The 20327-nt window shown below is 41.6% G+C and overlaps 1 protein-coding gene across 3 annotated transcripts in view; it reads left to right on the top strand.

Annotated features, from left to right (window-relative positions):
- The window catches only part of CUNH2orf42 (chromosome unknown C2orf42 homolog), a 33277-nt gene extending 18945 nt beyond the window's left edge, over positions 1-14332 (top strand). For 2 of the 3 annotated variants that reach the window (XM_047068882.1, XM_047068883.1), the window contains exons 5-10: positions 474-578; positions 2487-2591; positions 7615-7722; positions 9003-9103; positions 10483-10645; positions 13646-14332. In XM_047068882.1, the coding sequence (XP_046924838.1) occupies positions 474-578; positions 2487-2591; positions 7615-7722; positions 9003-9103; positions 10483-10645; positions 13646-13854 (791 nt within the window). In that variant the 3' untranslated portion in view covers positions 13855-14332. The remainder of the gene's footprint in view (positions 1-473; positions 579-2486; positions 2592-7614; positions 7723-9002; positions 9104-10482; positions 10646-13645) is intronic. The other variant, XM_047068884.1, reaches the window with a different exon arrangement.
- The last annotated feature ends 5995 nt before the right edge of the window (positions 14333-20327 follow it).

Raw genomic sequence — 20327 nt, 5'->3', positions numbered from 1 at the left:
TAAGTATGTCCCATGCAATATTTGGAACATACCTGTATTAAAAAGCCATTTATTTGAAATTTAGATTTTTTTTTTTTTTTTTTTTTTTTTGCTAAATTTGGTGATCCTGGGATAATCACAGTTACTTAAAATCACTAAACCAGCAAAATCAGCTACACACACACACACACAATTTTTCTGGTAGTTCACCAGAAAATTGATAGTGATTGAGAAGTGGGAACAGTGGGTGAATTTTTTTTCTTCTTTTCACTTCTAGGTCCCACACCCACATCCCAATTTCCAGTAAAGAGCATATAAAACTTAAAATGTTATGTATTAATGCTAATGTTAATTCCTTCTAGAAGCTGAAGCTAACTTAGACCTTAGCAAAGACATTTTATGTTTTAGACTCTTGAGAAATTAATATTGAATTGATTTATATTCTGCAGATATGTTATTAAATTATTAAATCACTATAATGATGTGTGGTTTAGGTGCACAGACGAACAGTTCACTGCTGCCTCAGGATGCAGTGAGCAGTAATCTAAGGAAAAGTGGCCTGAAAAAACCTGTGGTTGCTTCTTCATTAAAAAGGCAGGGTAAGTTTCCCTTAGCCAGGATAGGCTAAAGAGGTGGAAAATCATCCTAAAGAAGCCCAAAGCAATATAATCAAAAGAAATGTTGCATGTTATCCCCCAAAGAGTGGTAAGATAAACACGAGCAGGCACTGAGGCTTGAGGCTGTGATCTATTCTGTTCCACTGGTTTCAAATCATACCCAGACCCAAATCGTGTCTTTTTAACGACAAACGCAGCAAAGATTCCTTCATGTTTTGGCAGCACATGTTCTATAAGATATTTTCCTTTTGTTGCCTGTTACCCACATGCAGTTGGTGTGGAGCCTCAAACTTGAAGAAATATATTTTATAATTCTGCAGGGATAAATATTCGCTGAGAAAGGCAAATATAATCTGTTCTCCCAAGTTGAAGTTTGGGGCACCTGGCTGGCTCAGCCAGTAGATCATGTGACTCTTGATCTCAGGGTTGTGAGTACAAGCCCCATGTTGGGCATAGAGATTACTTAATCAATCAATCAATCAATCAATCAATTAAAAGTCAACATGCGTTAAAAAAAAAATGAAGTTTGAAAACATACCTAAAAGCAGTAGCATGGTTATCTTTCTGAACTTATGAGACAAAATAACTTAATTTGAACATAGCCTATATATTTACTTTTCTATTCAGCATAATTAGGCCCATACATTTGGGGATCAACATTTTCTTAACTCTCATATATTATGGCTGAGTGATTAAAAACTAGATATCATCCCTGCACTCATACTGTGGTTTTAAAATTTTTTTTTTCAACGTTTATTTATTTTTGCGACAGGGAGAGACAGAGCATGAACGGGGGAGGGGCAGAGAGAGAGGGAGACACAGAATCGGAAACAGGCTCCAGGCTCTGAGCCATCAGCCCAGAGCCCGACGCGGGGCTCGAACTCACGGACTGCGAGATTGTGACCTGGCTGAAGTCGGACGCTTAACCGACTGCGCCACCCAGGCGCCCCTCATACTGTGGTTTTAAAGACAAGATCAGTAAATAAATAGCATATAATACAAAACCAAATCTTAATTAACCAATTAGCTAAGAACTGACATATTCCAGGAATAAATGTTTTTGGAAGGTCAAGAAGTAAACAAATCAAAAATATCAGGTAGAAGATTTTTAACAGATTTTCATCACTTCCTTTGGTACAAAGGAAAAATAAAATAAAATAAAATAGATTTTCATCCAAATTATCACTAAATACATTTACCTAATGAGAATTTTAGTTTCAAATGAATAATAGTTGTGGCATCCTTATCTCCTGATTTATAGATCTCTAAAGCAACCGTTATACAAGGCCATTCTTAAGTTTGCAGTTTCTTTTTTTAAAAGATTTTATTTTTAAGTAATCTCTGCACCCAATGTAAAGATAGAACTCATGACCCCAAGGTCAAGAGTCACATGCTCCACTGACTGAGCCAGCGAGGCTCTCCTCCAATTTGCAGTTTAATGTTGAAAGGCTGCAAACCTTCTGTGGTTAATAATCACAACTTTTCAATTTTTTTCTAGATGGATTCTTTTTTTTTTTTTTAAGTTTATTTATTTATTTTGAGAGAGAAAGTGAGCAGTGGGGGAGGCAGAGAGAGAATCCAAGCAGGCACTGTACAGTCAGCACAGAGCTTGGTGCTAGGCTTGAACTCACAAACCATGAAATCATGACCTGAGCCCAAACCAAGAGTCAGACGCTCAACCAGCTGAGCAACCCAGCACCCCTCTAGATGGATTCTTAAAAAAAAAATCCTAGAATTTTCCATTTCATTTAATGTATCTAATTTCTTTAAATTTCAGCTTGTTGCTCTTTTCTGTACAAAATCCGCAGCTTTTTCAGACTTCAGTTAACTGTTGTTTTTGCAAAAAAAACCATAAAAATTACTGAAAAGTTTTTTGTTTGTTTTTCCTAGCCTGTGGTCAGCTGTTAGATGAGGCTCAAGTGACCCTGTCCTTCCAAGACTGGCTGGCCAGTGTCACGGAACGCATCCATCAAACCATGCACTATCAGTTTGATGGTAAGTATTGGTTGCCCAACTTAGCTATTGCTGAAAGTAGAAGAATTAAAGTAATTGTGTTGTAGTTCTATTCTGGTTTTTTTGACTTAAGTTTTTGTTTTAATTCCAATATAGTTAGCATTCAGTGTTATATTAGTTTCAGGTATACGATATAGTGATTCCATAATCCCATACATCATCTGGTGTTCATCACTACAAGTGCATTCCTTAATCCCTATCACATATTTCACCAATCCCCCGACTCTCCTCCCCTCTGGTAACCATCAGTTTGTTCTCTGTAGTTAAGAGTCTGTTTCTTGACTTCTCTCTCTCTCTCTCTGTCTCTTCTTTTCCTTTGTTTTGTTTCTTAAATTCCACATTAGAGTGAAATCATATGATATTTGTCTTTCTCTGACTGACTTATTTCACCTATCATTATACTCTCTGGCTCTATCCATGTTGTTGCAAATGGTAGTTCTGTTCTGTTTTGATAGGAAAAGTAATTAGGGTTCAGTCCAGCGTGCATTAGGCCACAAGAAAGTAGAGATTTAAATGGAATAAAGGAATAATCACATCATTAAAACACAGGACTAGCAGAATGAATTTAGAGATGGAGGAGCGCAAATAGTAAATAATAAGTAAAGGTAGATGGCCTTGGTCTTAGGGTATGCCTGTCTGTGCACACATGTATATGGACGTGTGTTAGGTGAGAGAGATGCCAAAGCCTTAGAAGATCATTCTAACTCTCAAACTTAAAATCAGAGCAAGGGAGGAAAACGTTTAGAGAAAAATCTAAATATGTGAGACTAAGATAGTTATATAAAGTTACATAGACATATTAAGGAAGATTGGAGAATACAGGCTGAATTTGGGTTGATTGTGATAACTTCATGGGACCTCAACAATTTCAGAGTGGACCAGCCAACCAGTCCTGGCCCATAGCTAAAAACATCCTTGATGGCTAGTTTTCCAGGCTTTGTCCAGTAGTGAGGAGCTCACCACTTTTTCAGGCAGCTCATAACATTGCTGGACAGTGAGAGCTGTGAGGAAAGTGTTCCTCACACTAAGTAGAAATATTTGCTTCTAGGGGCGCCTGGGTGGCACAGTCGGTTAAGCGTCCGACTTCAGCCAGGTCACGATCTCGCGGTCCGTGAGTTCGAGCCCCGCATCAGGCTCTGGGCTGATGGCTCAGAGCCTGGAGCCTGTTTCCGATTCTGTGTCTCCCTCTCTCTCTGCCCCTCCCCCGTTCATGCTCTGTCTCTCTCTGTCCCAAAAATAAATAAACGTTGAAAAAAAAAATTAAAGAAATATTTGCTTCTAGTACTTCCTGTTGGTTCTGGTTCACTCTAGCCACATGGAGTAGGCCTGTTCTAAGTGACAGTCCCTACCACTGCACACATAGCTATCATGCTGCCTGACAGGTCTTCTTTTCTCCAAGTGATACATCTTAGGTCTTCAAACACTCCTCATAGCATATTTGCAGACCTCACATAATTGTAATGTTCTTTGCTGAATATGTTGCAATTTATGATTATCATTTTAATCTTTTTTTTTAAGTTTACTTATTTATTTTGAGAGAGAGAGAAAGAACGTGAGCAGGGAAGGGGCAGAGAGAATGGGAGAGAGAGAATCCCAAGCAGGCTCCACACTGTCAGCACAGAGCCTCACTTGGGGCTCCATCTCACGAACCATGAGATCATGACCTGAGCTGAGATCAAGAATCAGACACTTAACCGACTGAGCCACCCAGGCGTCCAATGACTGTCATTTGAAAAATGAAACAGGTGCCTGGCTGGCTCAGTCAGTAGAACATGTGATTTTTGATCTCAGGGTTGCAAGTTTGAGCCCCACATTGGGTGTAGAGATTATTTAAAAATAAAATCTTTAGGGGGGCGCCTGGGTGGCTTAGTCGGTTAAGCGTCCAACTCCTGGTTTCTGCTCAGGTCATGATCTCACAGTTCGTGAGTTCAGGCCCCATATTGGCTCCATGCTGACTGTGGAGCCTACTTGGGATTCTCTCTCCCTCTTCCTCTGGCCCTCCTCCACTTGTACTCTCTCTCTGTCTCTAAAAATAAATAAATAAAATGAAATAAAATCTTTAGGGGCACCTGCGTGGCTCAGTTCATTAAGTGACTGACTTCAGTTCAGGTCATGATCTCGCAGTTCATGAGTTAGAGCTGTACATTAGGCTCTGTGCTTACAGCTCAGAGCCTAGAGCCTGCTTCAGATTCTGTGTCTCCCTCTCTCTCTTCCCCTTCCCCACTCTGTCTCTCTCTGTCTCAAAAATTGACATTAAAAAAAAGTTATAAAAAAATAAAATAAAATCTTTTATAAATAAATAAATACATAAATACATACATACATACATACATACATACATACGAGGCACCTGGGTGGCACAGTCGGTTGATCATCCAACTATTGGTTTTGGCTCAGGTCATGAGCTCACGGTTTGTGGGTTCAAGCCCCATGTCAGGCTCTGTGCTGACAGTACGGAACCTGCTTAGGATTCTCTCTCCCTTGCTTTCTGCCCTTCCCCTTCCCCTACTCCCTCTCTTTGTCTCTCTCTCAAAATAAATAAATAAACTTGAAAAAATTATTTATAAATAAATAGATAAATAAATAAATAAGACACTCCAAAGTGAATAGTAGCTCAAAAGGAGACAATCAACAGATGAGTTTTGAAAGATTATAATAGTTACAGCTTCATGGTAAGGGAAGAGACAAGAATAGAGATCTTACAATACATGTTTAATTTTGTTTATATTAATTTAGAATAAATAAAACTTCAGAAGTTACTTTTTAGAAATATGAAATAAATTAAGAGTTTCAAAGAGTCTATGTTTGGGGCTGCCTGGGTGGTTCACTCAGTTTAGTGTCTGACTCTTGATCACACCTCAGGTCCTGATCTCACAGTTCATGAGACTGAGCCCCGCATTGGACTCAGCACTGACAGCATGTGGACTGCTTGGGATTTTCTCTCTCTGCCCCTCCCCTGCTCTCTTTCTCTTAAAAAAATAATAAATAAATAAAATAGTCTGTTTTTTTCCTGTTAAAATTGTATTTATTTGCTGTTTGAAGTAATGTAATAAGTACCTATAAACCGACCTCCCCAAATCAAAGATAGAATGCCAACAATAATGTAAGATGCACACGGTGGTCTCTCTCTGTCCCATTCTCCATTACCACTCCTCCTCACCATCTCCATTACCACTACCTTTGTCAAAGTCATCATCATCTCTCCTGGACTGTGAGTCTGTATGTTTTATGTGGGCTTTTCAAGAGTAATTTGTACGTCTAAGCCCTGGCATCACATCACCTGAGTTCTAGTTAGTTAGCACTTCTTTTAGACCAGTCATGATCACTGCATGTAGCCCACAATCTAAGTTCAAGATGAAAAATTTTAAGATTCCTTTGTATGGTGACTTTTCCAAACTGTCCATATATCACTGTTTTAGTGACTCAGAAGCAGTGACAGTTTTGTCATTGACATTCTGCATTCAATAAAGTATATAAAAACATTTGAAAGAACGTAAAGTCTTTTTGTGGACTTCTAGAAAACCTTTTATTTTTATTTTTCTTGGTTTGACCTTTGTTTCAAAAAGGCATCTGAGGAGTGCCTGGCTGGCTCAGTTGGTAGAGCATGAGACTCTTGATCTCAGGGTTGTAAGTTCAAGCATCACACTGGGTATGGAGCCTACCTAAAAAAACAAAAAACAACAAAAAAAACTTCTTTAAATAAAAAGGCATCTGAACTGTCTTTAAGAGTCTTCTTTAAGAACCATTCTTGGGATGTCTGGGTGGCTCGGTAGGTTAAGCGTCTGACCCTTAAATTTGGCTCAGGTCATGATCCCAGGGTCGTGGGATCGAGCCCTATGTTGGGCTCTACACTGAATGTGGAACCTGCTTAAGATTCTCTCTCTCTCTCTCTCTCTCTCTCTCTCAGGGGCACCTGGTGGCTCAGTCAGTTAAGTGTCTAACTCTTGATTTCAGCTCAGATCATGATCTTACAGTTCATGAGTTCGAGCCCCACATCAGGCTCTGTGCCAACAGTGCAGAGCCTGCTTGGGATTCTCTGTCTCCCTCTTTCTCTGCCCCTTCCTGCTCATGCTCTCTCTCTCAAAAATAAATAAATATTTTTTTTAAAAAGATACCCACTCTCTCTCTCTGCTCCTCCCCAACACCCCACTCCTGTGTCTGCATGCACTCTCTCAAATTAAAAAAAAAAAAAAGAACCATTCTTTAAGTTGTATCTAGCCAGATAGTAGTTCTGGAACAGGTTTTTTTGTTTGTGTTTTGTTTTGTTTGTAAGCTCTATACCTGATGTGGAGCTTCAACTCACAACCCTGAGATCAAGAGTCACTTGCTCTACCACTGAGCCAGCCAGGCACCCTCCTCATGGACAGTTTTTAAAGAAAACTCTGACCTCTTCCAACCCCTCCGCTAACATTGTTTCTGCTGCCTTTTTGTTGACCTTAGTGTCTTGCAAGTTTCTATAAGAGGTTTTTTACGTATTTTCAAAACATTTTGCCTTCTTAGAGATCATATTCAGAGAGAAAGACCGATGCTTGTTGGATAAACAGTGTCCTGACTTTGTGGCACTCTTGGCCCAGACCATCTGAGTGACACCTTGCAGTTACTTTGCTTGGACATAAATGCACATAGCAAATGCTTGGAGACAGTGAGCAGGATTGAATCAAATTTACCTTCTCAACTCAGCCTCACTGTACTCACCTCATTTCAGATACTCTTTAAAGGGAAAAGTCTGGGCTATGCTGGTGTTTATGAAACTGAGGAATTGAAAAGTTATCTTTGGCAGATGACAAGGGTCTGTTGTATTTGTCATAATAGAGATCAAGAGTAGGGCTGGTGACAGTGCTTGACTCATAAAGGTCAATCAAAGCCTTCTTTTTGCCTCTGTATAAAGCAGTCTCAGTGGCATTTTTAGTTGTTAGTGCCATCCAATTCCATTTCTTCCACTTCTCCCTATGTGTCAGAAAGCCCACTGAGCTTCTTTAAACGAGTTTCTTCTTATTTGATATAGGCAAACCAGAGCCACTGGTGTTCCACATTCCTCAGTCCTTTTTTGATGCTCTGCAACAAAGAATATCTATAGGAAGTGCAAAGAAACGGCTTCCCAACTCCACCACAGGTATGGAATTTTTTTCCTTAGGAACAACAATAGATATCTTGACCTTAGAGAATTATGCTTAGAGAAACCGTGTGGTATTTTCAGGATTAGGACTTCTAGTCACATGCTCAAAACATGAAGCCTTAGCCAGTCAGCTCTTGGAATAATGATCACTCCCCTCAAAGGTACCATACTTATTCCAGTAAGAGTTAATGGAAAAATTCAGAAAGCACAAACTTGGTAAAAGGACAGTGAAGTGTAATGAGGGTGCCCACTAAGAAGTTTGACATTTTCTAGATATGAACCAATTTCAGCAAAAGCATTGTAAGTTCCAGTTGTTATTTGCACTGGCTTCTTGGAAGCATATTACAATCTGTACCAAAAACAAAAACTTGTTTTTCATGGTTCCCAATTTTGATGAAGGAAGATTTTATTTTTAGAGTAATTCTTAGGCTTGGAACCCTTTATAATTACATTATTCTGGTGCTTATTTCTTGGTTTTCTATTACATCTTCTACTAGAAATTTCATGATACTTATTAGGTAGTGTAAGGAAACGAGGGAGAGAGGAGGAAGAATAGATGGCTCAGTGATAAATAGCCCAAGAGTAACTATAGCTGGACATCAATGCTATTTCTTTAGTTAGTAATTATTTGATGATTATAATAGGGACTGAGGTTTAATTCTATCTTTGAGGTTGAATTCTATCTGTGAATCACTGTTTAGGGCTATAAAAATCTTTGTCTTCACAGCTTATCTATCTGAGGCAGTGTTGATTCTTTCTTTCACCTTAAACTTTAGGCCTCCTAATGCATTACTTTTAACCCATCCTTTAGCTATTTTTGCAGGCCTTTTGGTGAAACCCCTTGATAATCCTTCAGGCAAGGCAACAGGTTGGCAACCATGTTAACTGGCCTAAACTCCATGTAATTCTTTTAAGAACTATAATTTGACCTCTGGTATATCTAAAGTTGTGAGAGGTTGTAAGGTGCTGTTTTATAATGGAGTCCTGTGCGTGTAGCTATACCAAACAAAGAAATCAGTTGCTAAGGTAGCAAAAATAAGTAGCATCTCAAAGAAGCATCAGAGACATCTGTTAGCAGAAATCCATATCATTTGATTTACCACATTTCTGCCAAACCTATTACAGATTTGCCTCTAGAATTTCTTTTTTAAAAGTGCTGAGATTCTATAAGGAAAGGATAGCACTGCACTGAACTTTCTAAAAACTGGATAACAAATACAATGAAAGAGAATGTTATTTTTTTGGTAGTCTAATCTTGTTCCCTTCTTACATTGAAGCTTTTGTTCGGAAAGACGCCTTGCCACTGGGAACCTTTTCCAAGTATACCTGGCATATCACTAATATCCTGCAAGTTAAACAAATCTTAGATACTCCAGAGGTAAGAGTGTATTTCTACAATAGTAGGAGGGCAAAGAGGGGAAGAAAGAGAAGCAAGTGCAGGAAGTATGTTTGCACCAATTCCTTGAGTTATAGACACTGAAGAGAATTCCTTTTTTTCATACTAAAAGATTATTCAGAAATATTCATGGCTGTATAGTTCTGACTGTGATTTTAATGGGTATTCCCTGTGGTTTGAAAAAGTATCTTAAATTGGAATATCCTTTTTCTTTGCCTTTAGGATCAGAAAACAGAGATCATTTTTCTTGTGAATTAGATAATGAACCCCTACTAGCTATGGTGAGCCCTACATTAACCGGCAGGGAGCTAGAAATTATATAAATAATTTGAGATAATATACTATTTGTGAGGTCAATGAACTCAGCACAATTAAATGCTTCTCCACAAACTGCAATGTAGTTCTCATTAGAAAAATGACCCTTAATTATTTGGCATTCTTTTTTGCAAGAGGAATCTTAGACATTTTTAAACATTTTCTTTTTCAAGCAGATCCTGAAAATTTGAGGCTTTTCCCTTCCTACAGTAATGGAATATTGTAGAAAATTCAGCATAGTGTGGTTTGATACATTAAGATTAGCTTAATTGCAAGGCATTGTTACTTTCAGAAAAAGAATAAGTTGTTTGGTAGTTATAAAACTTACATGTGAACCCTAGAAAAGCCCTGTGTTAGCACTAAAGGCACTTGAGGAACCTCTTTAATTGTTGGATGTTACAGAGATAGCTTCTCGCCTGGAGCAAGTGTTCAGGGAGGCACTGTCACTGTCAAGTGAAGGAAGAGAACTAATTGATAATGTTGGAGTGTCGGTCTGTTTGGGCATTACTTACCTGCATCGCCTCATTCAAACTCACAACCATGTGTTGGTATTAACTGAATTTTGCCGATGAGAAACAGGCTATATGCCCTGCTGTTTAGTGGCAAAGACCAGTTCAAGTTCTGTCTGGCTTAGTCCCAAGGATGGTGTGAAGCATACAAGGTGTTAGGCCAGCTGTAGATGCTGTCAGTAGAGCTTTTAGGAGAAGAATCATGCTAGCAGAGCAGGAGGGAAGGGAACAAAACTGATTTGAGAGCAAGTCTATGCCAGCAGCCATTGCATAGCCATGAAGATGTTAGAGGTTCAGTTCATAGATAGTTTGGCTGGGGTTCAAATTAAAGTTATAGAGAAAAAAGGAAAGTCATGAATGATGTAAAGGAGAAAAGGCAGATTTCTTGATAGCATTTACTTGAAAATACAAGAGGAGGTTTCCATTAATTTGAGTGTAACAAAAAAGAATAAGTGAAAGATCTGTTGTCATCCAAATGTTTGTCTACTTTGAAAGTTTTTCCTTTCTCATCTTTCTTGGTATTGACTTCGTGTCCAGATGCCCTTGGAAATCACTCGGAGTTTTATCCAGAACCGGGATGGGACTTACGAGCTGTTTAAATGCCCTAAAGTGGAAGTAGAGAGCATAGCAGAAACCTATGGTCGTATAGAAAAGCAACCTGTGCTGCGACCTTTGGAACTAAAAACTTTTCTCAAAGTTGGTAAGTGAAATTGTGCTTTCAATAGCTCATTTTCCTTTGAAGGTTAGCTGTGTGCATTGAACTGTCCTAGACATTGGATCTTGACCTTAAGCAAAGAAGACACATGCATTCATCTTGTAAAGGCCATCATGGAATAAAGTGTTTTGTTTCTTTTGAAACAATGCTTTTAAAATAAAATTATAAGGGGCACCTGGCTGACTCAGTCAGTGGAGCACATGACTCTTGATCTTGGGGTTGTAAATTTGAGCTCCATGTTGGGTATAGAGATTACTTAAAATCTCTAAAAATAAATAGAACAGAATAGAAGTAATACATATTCATTATAGAGAAGTCATAGATTTCATTATAGACCATAAAGGAGAAAAGTGAACCACCTATAAGCTCATGCACCATAGAAGACATCACCATTAAGATTTTAGGGGTGCCTGGTGGCTCAGTCAGTTAAGCTTCTGACTTCAGCTCAGGTCATGATCTCGCAGTTTGTGAGTTTGAGCCCTGCAACAGGCTCTGTGCTGACAGCTCAGAGCCTGGAGCCTACTTCAGATTTTGTGTCTCCTTCTCTGTCTGCCCCTCCCCCTGCTCGCACTGTGTGTGTGTGTGTGTGTGTGTGTGTGTGTGTGTCTCAAAAATAAACATTAAAAAAAAAAGAATTTGGCATATCTCCTTTTAGACTCTGTTCTACACATGAAAAGAGTTTGCAAAACATGGGCTCATACCTCGGATACTTTTTTAACTTAAAAATATTATCATGACAGCTTTCCATATCTACCTTAAACATTATTTTTTTTAAATTTTTTTAAAGTTTATTCATTTTTTTTCTCTTCTTTTTTTTTTTTTTTTTTTTTCAAGTCAATGCCTTTCAACGTTTATTTATTTTTGGGACAGAGAGAGACAGAGCATGAACGGGGGAGGGGCAGAGAGAGAGGGAGACACAGAATCGGAAACAGGCTCCAGGCTCCGAGCCATCAGCCCAGAGCCTGACGCGGGGCTCGAACTCACGGACCGCGAGATCGTGACCTGGCTGAAGTCGGACGCTTAACCGACTGCGCCACCCAGGCGCCCTAAAGTTTATTCATTTTTGAGAGAGAGAGAGAGAGAAAGAGAGAGAGCATGAGTGGGGGAGGGGCAGAGAAAGAGGGAGACACAGAATCTGAAGCAGGGTCCAGCACAGAGCCCAACGTGGGGCTCGTACTCACGAACTGTGAGATCATGACCTGAGCCAAAGTTGGACGCTTAACCGACTAACCACGCAGGTGCCTCTTAAACAATATTTTTTTAACTTTTAAAAAATTTTATAAAACATATATAATATAAAAATTATCGTTTTAGGGGTGCCTGGGTGACTCAGTTGGCTAAGTGTCCGACTCTTCCGCTCAGGTCGTGATCTCATAGTTCATGGGTTCGAGTCCCACATCAGGCTCTGCATTGACAGTGCCAAGTCTTCTTGGGATCCTCTCTCTCTTCTCTCTCTCTACCCCTCCCCTGCTCACTCTCTGTCTCTCAAAATAAATAAATAAACTTAAAAAAATTTTTAAATAAAATAGTTTACCATTTTAACCATTTTTAAGTGTATAGTTCTCAGGCATGAAACACATTTACATTGTTGTGCAACTATTACCATCATCCATCTCCAGAACTTTCTTGTCTTCCTCCACTGAAACTGTACCATTAATTAGTAACTCCCCACTCTCACCTCACCCCTGGTCCCTGGCAACAACCATTCTATTTTCTGTCTCTATTGATTTGACTACTTTAGGTAGCTTATGTAAGTAGAATCATACAGTATTTTTCCTTTCTCTGACTTATTTTACTTACTATAATGTCTACAAGGTTCATCCATGTTGTAGCAAGTGTCAAAATTTCTTTGCCCTTTTTTTTCTTTTTTTTTTTTTTTTTTTTTTAAGTAAGCAGTGTGCCCAACATGGGATCTCAGGACCCCAAGATCAAGATTCACATGCTTTGGGGCTCCTGGATGGCTCAGTTAAGCGTCTGACTTCAGCTCAGGTCATGATCTCACAGTTTGTGGGTTTGAGCTCTGTTGTCGGCCTCTGTGCTGACAGCTTGGAGCGTGGAGCCTGCTTCAGATTCTCCATGTCTCTCTTTCTCTCTGTCCCTCCCCCACTCACGCTCTGTCTCTCTCTCTCCCCTTCAAAAATAAACATTAAAAAAAATAAATAAATACATACATAAATAAATAAAAAGATTCACATGCTCTATCAACTGAACTAGCCAGATGCCCCATAGTTCTGAAAGGTATATTGTATTATTTTAAATTCTGCTAGTTTTTTTTTTTAGTAAAATGTTTATTTATTTTGAGAGAGAAAAGAGTGCATGAATGCAAGTGGGGGAAAGGTCAGAGAGAGAGATCTCATGAACCGTGAGCCGTGAGATCATGACCTGAGCCAAAATCAAGAGTTGGACCCTGCTAGTGTTTTATATTTTTTTGAAAGCATTCTGTAACCTGAGTTTTTCATGTTTAAATCTTTGATCCTCTGGAATTTATTTTGATGTAAGGTATGAGGTATGATTCTGCCACCTTTTATTTTCTTCCAGATAGTTATCTAATTGATGCACACTATTATAAGAAACACTTGTATTTTACTAACTGAAATGACTAATCACTAATTTTACTAATTGAAAATGCAACCTTTATATTATGCTAAATTCCTGTTCTATTTGTGTCCACTTTGGATCTTTCTGTTTTGTTCATTTAATCTGTCTAGACATATGCCAGTACCACACTCCTTTGGTTATTATGGGTTTGTAGTATGTTTTAGAACCATGTAATTTTAATTGTTTTTGGTTTCCTTGAAACTTGACCTTTTCTTGCTAGCCTCCCTTTTAATCTCATCCAGCTATCTTTTCTCCTTAATCTGGGCTCTCCTTAGTATTCTTTTGGCTCTATTTCCATGGAGGCTGGGTCTTATTTCATTTGAGGGTGTTGTTGTTTTAATTTTTTCAATGTTCTTTTTTTTTTTTTTTTTTTTTTTTGGTCTTCAGGCAACACTTCCCCAGATCAAAAGGAGCCAACACCGTTCATCATTGAGTGGATTCCAGATATCCTTCCTCAGTCCAAGATTGGTGAGCTTCGGATCAAGTTTGAGTACGGTCACCACCGGAACGGGCATGTGGCGGAATACCAAGACCAGCGGCCACCGCTGGACCAGCCCTTGGAACTGGCGCCTCTGACCACCATCACTTTCCCTTGACAAGGGAAAAAACAAGAGTCTTTTGCTGCTAAATTTGCACATTCCCAACCCTTGACAATTTAAATACTAGTTAGGCACTTAGATGGCCCTGTCGCCTAGTGAACTGCTCTTAGCCAAGATGCAATTTCTTATCGCATTCAAGTGGATTCTGTTGAAGAAAAACTCTTCTTGTAAATGGCCTTTTTGGTGCTGCTGTGTATGGTCTTCGTTATAAATTGGATGATATTTCTGGCTAGAATTTTTAAAGGAACAAAAAGGAAACCAGCTCTCTTTCCTTCTTAAAGAACTCACCTTTAGAGTTTGTTTCAAACTTTTTCTAATTCTCTAAGATGTTCGCAGCACTTCTTACACCAACAGTGTTGGAAAGTTAATAATACCCTGTTTAGGGCAGAATGTTAAGGACCATCCTGACAGAGTTCCAGTCATGCCCATTTATTTTGTTCTCAAATAAAAGCACAATGTCACTAGTTTTTCCAAAGTATATCTCATGTTGGCCTGATTGTAAAATTATAAGCCTTTGGGGAGATTTAAGTAACAGTGAAATAAGAAAAAGAAGTCCAGGTATCAAGGGATTATTGACATTTCAAACTAATGCTTCTAATTACTTGTTCCCTAGATATTTATTTCCTTCTTTATTCTCCAACAAGTTTAAGAGCTGGTAGGTTCAATTCCTGTTTTTGAGCTCATTGATCACAGAATGGTGATACTGAAGGACACAGAAGTGGAAGCCTGTCTTCAGGGAGAAAAGAAGGGAGTGACCATTTCCTATATGCCTCCTGTGTGCCAGACACTTTCATTTATATTCCCATTTTTCTCATTTAGTCCTTAGTGTTTGAGTTTAGATATCACCTCTTCTTTTAAGTTAAAGAGACAGCCTGTTTTTCTTGCTGGAAACGGCATTAAAAATGTTTCATTTTAGTGTAAAGGGCATGTTCTATCTACTTTATTATGTTACTTTGATATAAATTCCTTGTAAACCATTGTCCTTGGGAACATAAGAAAAATCCCACATAAAGGAGACTCCTGGTTTTCTTTTGACTGCAGGTAACAAAAACCCAACTCTAACCAGCTCAGGCAAAAATGGGAATGAATGGTTCATGGACTTTAACATAGGGCTGGACAGCCATCCTGGGTGGCACTAGGGTGTAACTAGGCCTCAGGAACCCTGGAGCCAAGGTCCATCTGACCCATCACTGTCTCTCCTGGGGCTTCACTCACTCTTAGCACAGAGCAGCACCCTCTAGCCAGAATTCCGACTTTTCAGGCACCTGAAAGTAAGACTTACACTTTTACACTGGAGCGGGATTGGCTGCTCTACTCTCTCTCTCCTCCGAAGGGCAAAGACCCACAAGAAAGACTCTGATTGGCATTTTTGGTAAAAGGGGAGCTGTGTCCCTCCAAGGGGGAAAGGGTAGGCAAATTAAGTGTTGTCTATCCTGTGTGATTGAGGGAATAGCTTGTGTGGAGAGCTCACAAATGCTTTCGGCAGTGGGGGAACGGGAGACTCCAGAAAGTTTCACAGAGAACTTAGAACTTGTACTGGACTTTAAAGGAGAAAGGGTTTGTATAGATATGGAGAAGAGAAATTAGGTAAAGCAGAGCCTGCTGAAAAGGAAGACCACCCAAGGAAACAGTGGTTGGTCCATTCAGGAAATCCTGCAACCTGAGTACTTTAAGGACATTGGTTACAGCTTTTTGACCAAGACAGACCTGTGAGTAACAGGCAAATGCCTGGATCTAGTAGTACTTGACTATAGCCACGGATGAGAATACCCACAAAGGCCATAAAACACATGGCTGGGACAAATGATCCACCCAAAGAGGAACAGTACTGAAGTGTTAAGGTCTTTACCCTGGACCACCCCAACCCACCTTCACAGTCCATCAAAATCTGGAATGGGGTTCAGAGTTACATTGACCAATAATTCTAATTTGGCACTCTCTCTAACAGGTCAAGCATGGGCCTACAAGTACCAGTAAGAGTACTGTACCCACTCTCAACATCCAGACCTCTGGGACACCACTAGCATTGACCTCATTTCAGACTCAGCCCACACTACCACCCCAGGGTGATCCCAGATACTCCCAGCAGAAAAAGGCTCTTCAAACTCTGCACACATCTGCCTCCCCACCTCTCCATGCTCCCACCTGCTATCCATTGCATACCTCCATTAGTCATAGGAATCCCCCATCTCTGGGAGAAAAGCTAATGCCTTTCAACATTGCAGCCACCATTTGTATTCCGGAGTGAACAGCTCAAAAACCTCCATGTCCACGTAGTCACCTGTTTAGTGCATGGACTGACGATCCTTAGACAATATTAATAGGTATGAGAGGGATGCCACCTTAACTCCTCCAGACAAAATGGCTGGGCCCCTAATGTTGTGGGCATAATGAGAACAACTTGCTGCCACTCCACCCAGATCACTTTGGTTCTAACCTATCATGTCCCTGCTTCTACCAGAACTGTCATCTCAACAGCTCGCTGGCTTAGAAGAACGATAAGCCACTCAGAGACCTCCTGAAAATCTGACTCTAAGAACCACCCACATAAGTGAGGGTCTGTAGGCCCGCCACCTAGTTCTTTCATGGTACCAGATGTCATCGGTCCCAGTCACATAAGTTCACCCTTTCACTGATTCCTATTATGTCCTATTATGTCCTATGCCAGTAACCCACCCTTCCTTCCAACCCATGTGTACATGCATATATATGCACACACACCATAACACTCTGGCCTCCTACTCATCTAGCTCTGGCCACCTACAGAATTCAGCCTGTGTACATCATCTAAGAGGTACTATTCTGTCAGTATCTGGTTCTCCCATGTCAGAGCCCAAAACCTGCTCTCTATTAGAATAACCAAGGGAAATCCCACTGTATCTGCTAAAGGTGAGAGAATGGGCAGGGGCTGCCCTCCTCCAGCCCTTTGAATGACCTGAACCCTCTCAAGTACTCACATCACATACAACACAGAAAAGTTAGCCACAGAGAAAAATTCCTGGGTCTTTTTTTTTTTTTTTTTGGTGAATTTTCCCAAGATGAACCTTCTCAACCCCTTGGCTTATTTCTCTTTTCGTCTCCCAGATTCTGGCTTCCTAGTTTTCTTCCTATTTTGTGATATTTTCTGATACTCCTTATTGAATGCTTTTTTAAAGTTTTTTTTTTTTTTAAAGTAATCTCTATACCCAGCTTGGTGTTCGAACTTACAACCCTGAGATCAAGAGTCATCTGTTCCACTGACTAAGCAAGCCAGACACCCCTGGATGCTTTTTTAAAAACTGCCTTACAGACCTTGCTCCTTGTCTGCATGCCTTCCCACCATCCAGCTCTGCAAGCTCCCTTCACATCTTTGTACCATCACACCTGCCTCGCCAAGGGAATAGGATACCGTGTTTTACCATAGTGCTCTATGCATAGGCATCACCCAGGGATCTAGTTACAATCTAGCATATTCTGATTCAGAGGTTCTAGGGTGGGGTCCAAGATTCTGCATTTATGTCCTCAAACTGGATGCAGCATGTACTGGACTGCACAAATGCAGCTGGACTCCAGACTGCACTCTCCATAGCAAGACCTAATGCCTGACTTGGTACTGTGACTCCCACCTCTCACTGCCACTAATGGGAGGGCAGGGCTGGAGGTCGGTGACACAAAGCAATCAGCAGCAGCTGCTAGAGCAATAGCTAGCATGCACCTAAGCGTTTCAAGGCAGTGTGTTAGGTTGAGATGCTTTATGGTATGCTCCCACGAAGTTGCTCCAACCCTTGGAGGCACTGGCCTTCCTCCTACCAACTGGTTCCAACTCCACAATTTCAGAAGTAAAAAGTGTTATCTGTAACCACCACGACATTCCCTGCGGTTTTCCTCCCTTCTCTCCAGCACTTTTTCAACTGTCCTCTTCACACCACCTTAAGGTTCAGATTTTAAACCCTGGGTTCAAACCCTGACTCTGCCACCAGCTTATTAACTGTGCAACCTTGGGAAAGTTATTCAACCCTATGGTCCGGTGACCTCACCTGGATGATGTGTGTACTAAATAAGGTACTGTGTGTGAAATCCTCATTAAATACCATCTATTACCCTTTTGCCTATTGTTTGCTCTCCCTTCCTTTTCAGTCGTGTTTTTCTAACTTGGCCTTGAGACTGGAATGTTTTGTTTAATGTTAACAGAAAAGCTATAAATCAATATGAAAGGGTGTGTGTAGTGCTGGCATTCATTTTCTTCGTTATCTTTTTCCTTTTTTTTTTTTTTTTTCAAATTTTCTCCGATGAACAATATTACTTCGGTAAGTTCCAAAAAGGAAAAGTCCTACCCTTAAAACAAAGGACATAAAGGTTACTCCACAGAAAGGTGTAAAAGAAAGAGAAAGACGCCTTGGCGCCGCGGGCGGGGGCCGGTCACGTGGCGGCCGCCCCCTTTCCCCCCTCCTCAGCGAGGTGACGTAAGTCACGTACCCCTCCCGCCCGCGCCGCTCCTTCCGGCCGGTTGGGCAGCTCTTTCTTCCACCAGGCGGCGCCGCAGGACGTTCTGTTGCCGACGCCTTCTGCGCAGCCTCACTGGAGCCCGGGACACGTCACCACTTTCGCGTCTTTTCTGGAGAGCGCGGGAAGGCGAGTGCAGGAGGGTGGTGACGACATTGGGGTTCCCCGCGTGGCTCGCGGGGGCGGGGCCGGGGACGTGGCGCGCCAGGAGAGGGGAGGGCGGGTGGCGCCGCGCGCAGGCTGACTGGGCCACGCCCACCTCGTGACCCACTGTGTGGCCGAACTGCTGGAAAGGTGCTGACGAGGCGGGTTCGATGGGGAGGGGCACTCGTCCCTGCGCGAGGCCCTTTCGAGGTCGTTATTTAGCCCAGGTCGCCCTCAGACGTGCCCTGGGCGCCTCTGGGTCCAACTTTAAGCCGAGCACCGACTTCCTGGCACCCTCCTGGGGGCGGGTCCAAGCCCGCGCAGCGGCCGGCGCGCCCTCAGGGCAGCGGACTGGACTCGGGGCACGTGGGCCCGGGCCGCACACCAGCTGCAGACCGCGCGGCTCTTCGGGGAAGGAGTCGCCGCGCCCAGGCCCCTCCCCGCCGTGGCTCAGGCTTTCTTCCTCCCCGGCCTCCCAGTATTGGCCCGCCCCCACTCTTGCCTTTCCTGCCTGCGCCGGGAGAGAGGAGGAATGTGGGCTCTGGAAGGAGACTGGGCTTGAATCCCGACCCGCCGCTTAGTCTTGGCCTTGGGCGAGTCATTCAGTTCTCGAGTGTCGGTTTCTTCCTTTGTAAAATACGGATTGTACCATCCAGTTAAGAGATGTATTAGTCTGTCCCTAACAGGGTAGGTGGTCGGTCAAAATATGAAACTTAAAATCCACCTTTTGCCATTGGGTCCTTAGAACCAGTTTGCAGGGCCATTAATCCCTCGGTAGCCCTTAGAAGGCTTCGTGTAGTTCCGTGTACTGGTTTTTAAGAGAAGCGCTTCCCTTTTCTTAATGTGAACTCCACAGCCTGCCCAGTGGCTTTGAAAGAAAAGGGGGCAAGGGGCTCATCCACGACCTGATGAGTTGAACATGGGGCCTAATGAAAGTTTAGGGACGGGTGGTTACTGGAGTTTTTGTCTGGGCCCCAGCCCTTGTGAAACTACTTAACTGAGGCACCACAGGATTTCCTGCTGGGAACCCTGTCTAGGGCACACACTGCCAGGTACCCTTCAGTTGTCTCTCTCCTGTTGCTGTGCCTTGTCAGAATGTTTCGTCTCGTATTACGTTGCTGTGGCCAAGTCATTTTTCCTGGGATGGCCTGATCCCTGGGGACAAGCTAGCTTCCAGTAGCTTATGTAGGAGGCTGGTCTGAGTAAACAGTGCAAGACTGTCTTCTTGAGGGAGGAAAACTAATGTATCCTGAAGTGCTATTTAGCATGTGTCACAAACTGTATTAGGTTTTTCTTTTTCTTTTTTAAAATTTACATCCAAGTTAGCATATAGTGCAACAATGATTTCAGGAGTAGATTACTTAGTGGCCCTTACCCATTTAGCCCACCGCCCCTCCCACAGCCCATCCAGTAACCCTCAGTTTGTTCTCCGTATTTATGAGCCTCTTCTGTTTTGCCCCCCTCCCTGTTTTTCTATTTTTGTTTCCCTTCCCTTATGTTCCTCTGTTTTCTCTCAAAGTCCTCATATGAGTGAAGTCATAGGATTTTTGTCTTTCTCTAATTTCACTTAGCATAATACTCTCCAGTTCCATCCACATAGCTGCAAATGGCAAGATTTCCTTCTTTTTGATTGCCAAGTAATACTCCATTGTATATATATATATATACCACATCTTCTTTATCTGTTCATCCATCGATGGACATTTGGGCTCTTTCCATACTTTGGCTATTGTTGATAGTGCTGCTATAAACATGGGGGTGCATCTGTCTCTTCGAAACAGCACACCTGTATCCCGTGGATGAATACCTAGTAGTGCAATTGCTGGGTCGTAGGGTAGTTCTAT

This window comes from Lynx rufus, unplaced genomic scaffold (genome assembly GCF_022079265.1).
Source record: "Lynx rufus isolate CCGP_SWC_20201006 ecotype Redwood Valley unplaced genomic scaffold, mLynRuf1.p SCAF_8, whole genome shotgun sequence".
NCBI classification, from domain to species: domain Eukaryota; kingdom Metazoa; phylum Chordata; class Mammalia; order Carnivora; family Felidae; genus Lynx; species Lynx rufus.
The sequence above is the reverse complement of the archived record's forward strand: the minus strand, read 5'-3'. Positions and strand labels throughout refer to the sequence as shown.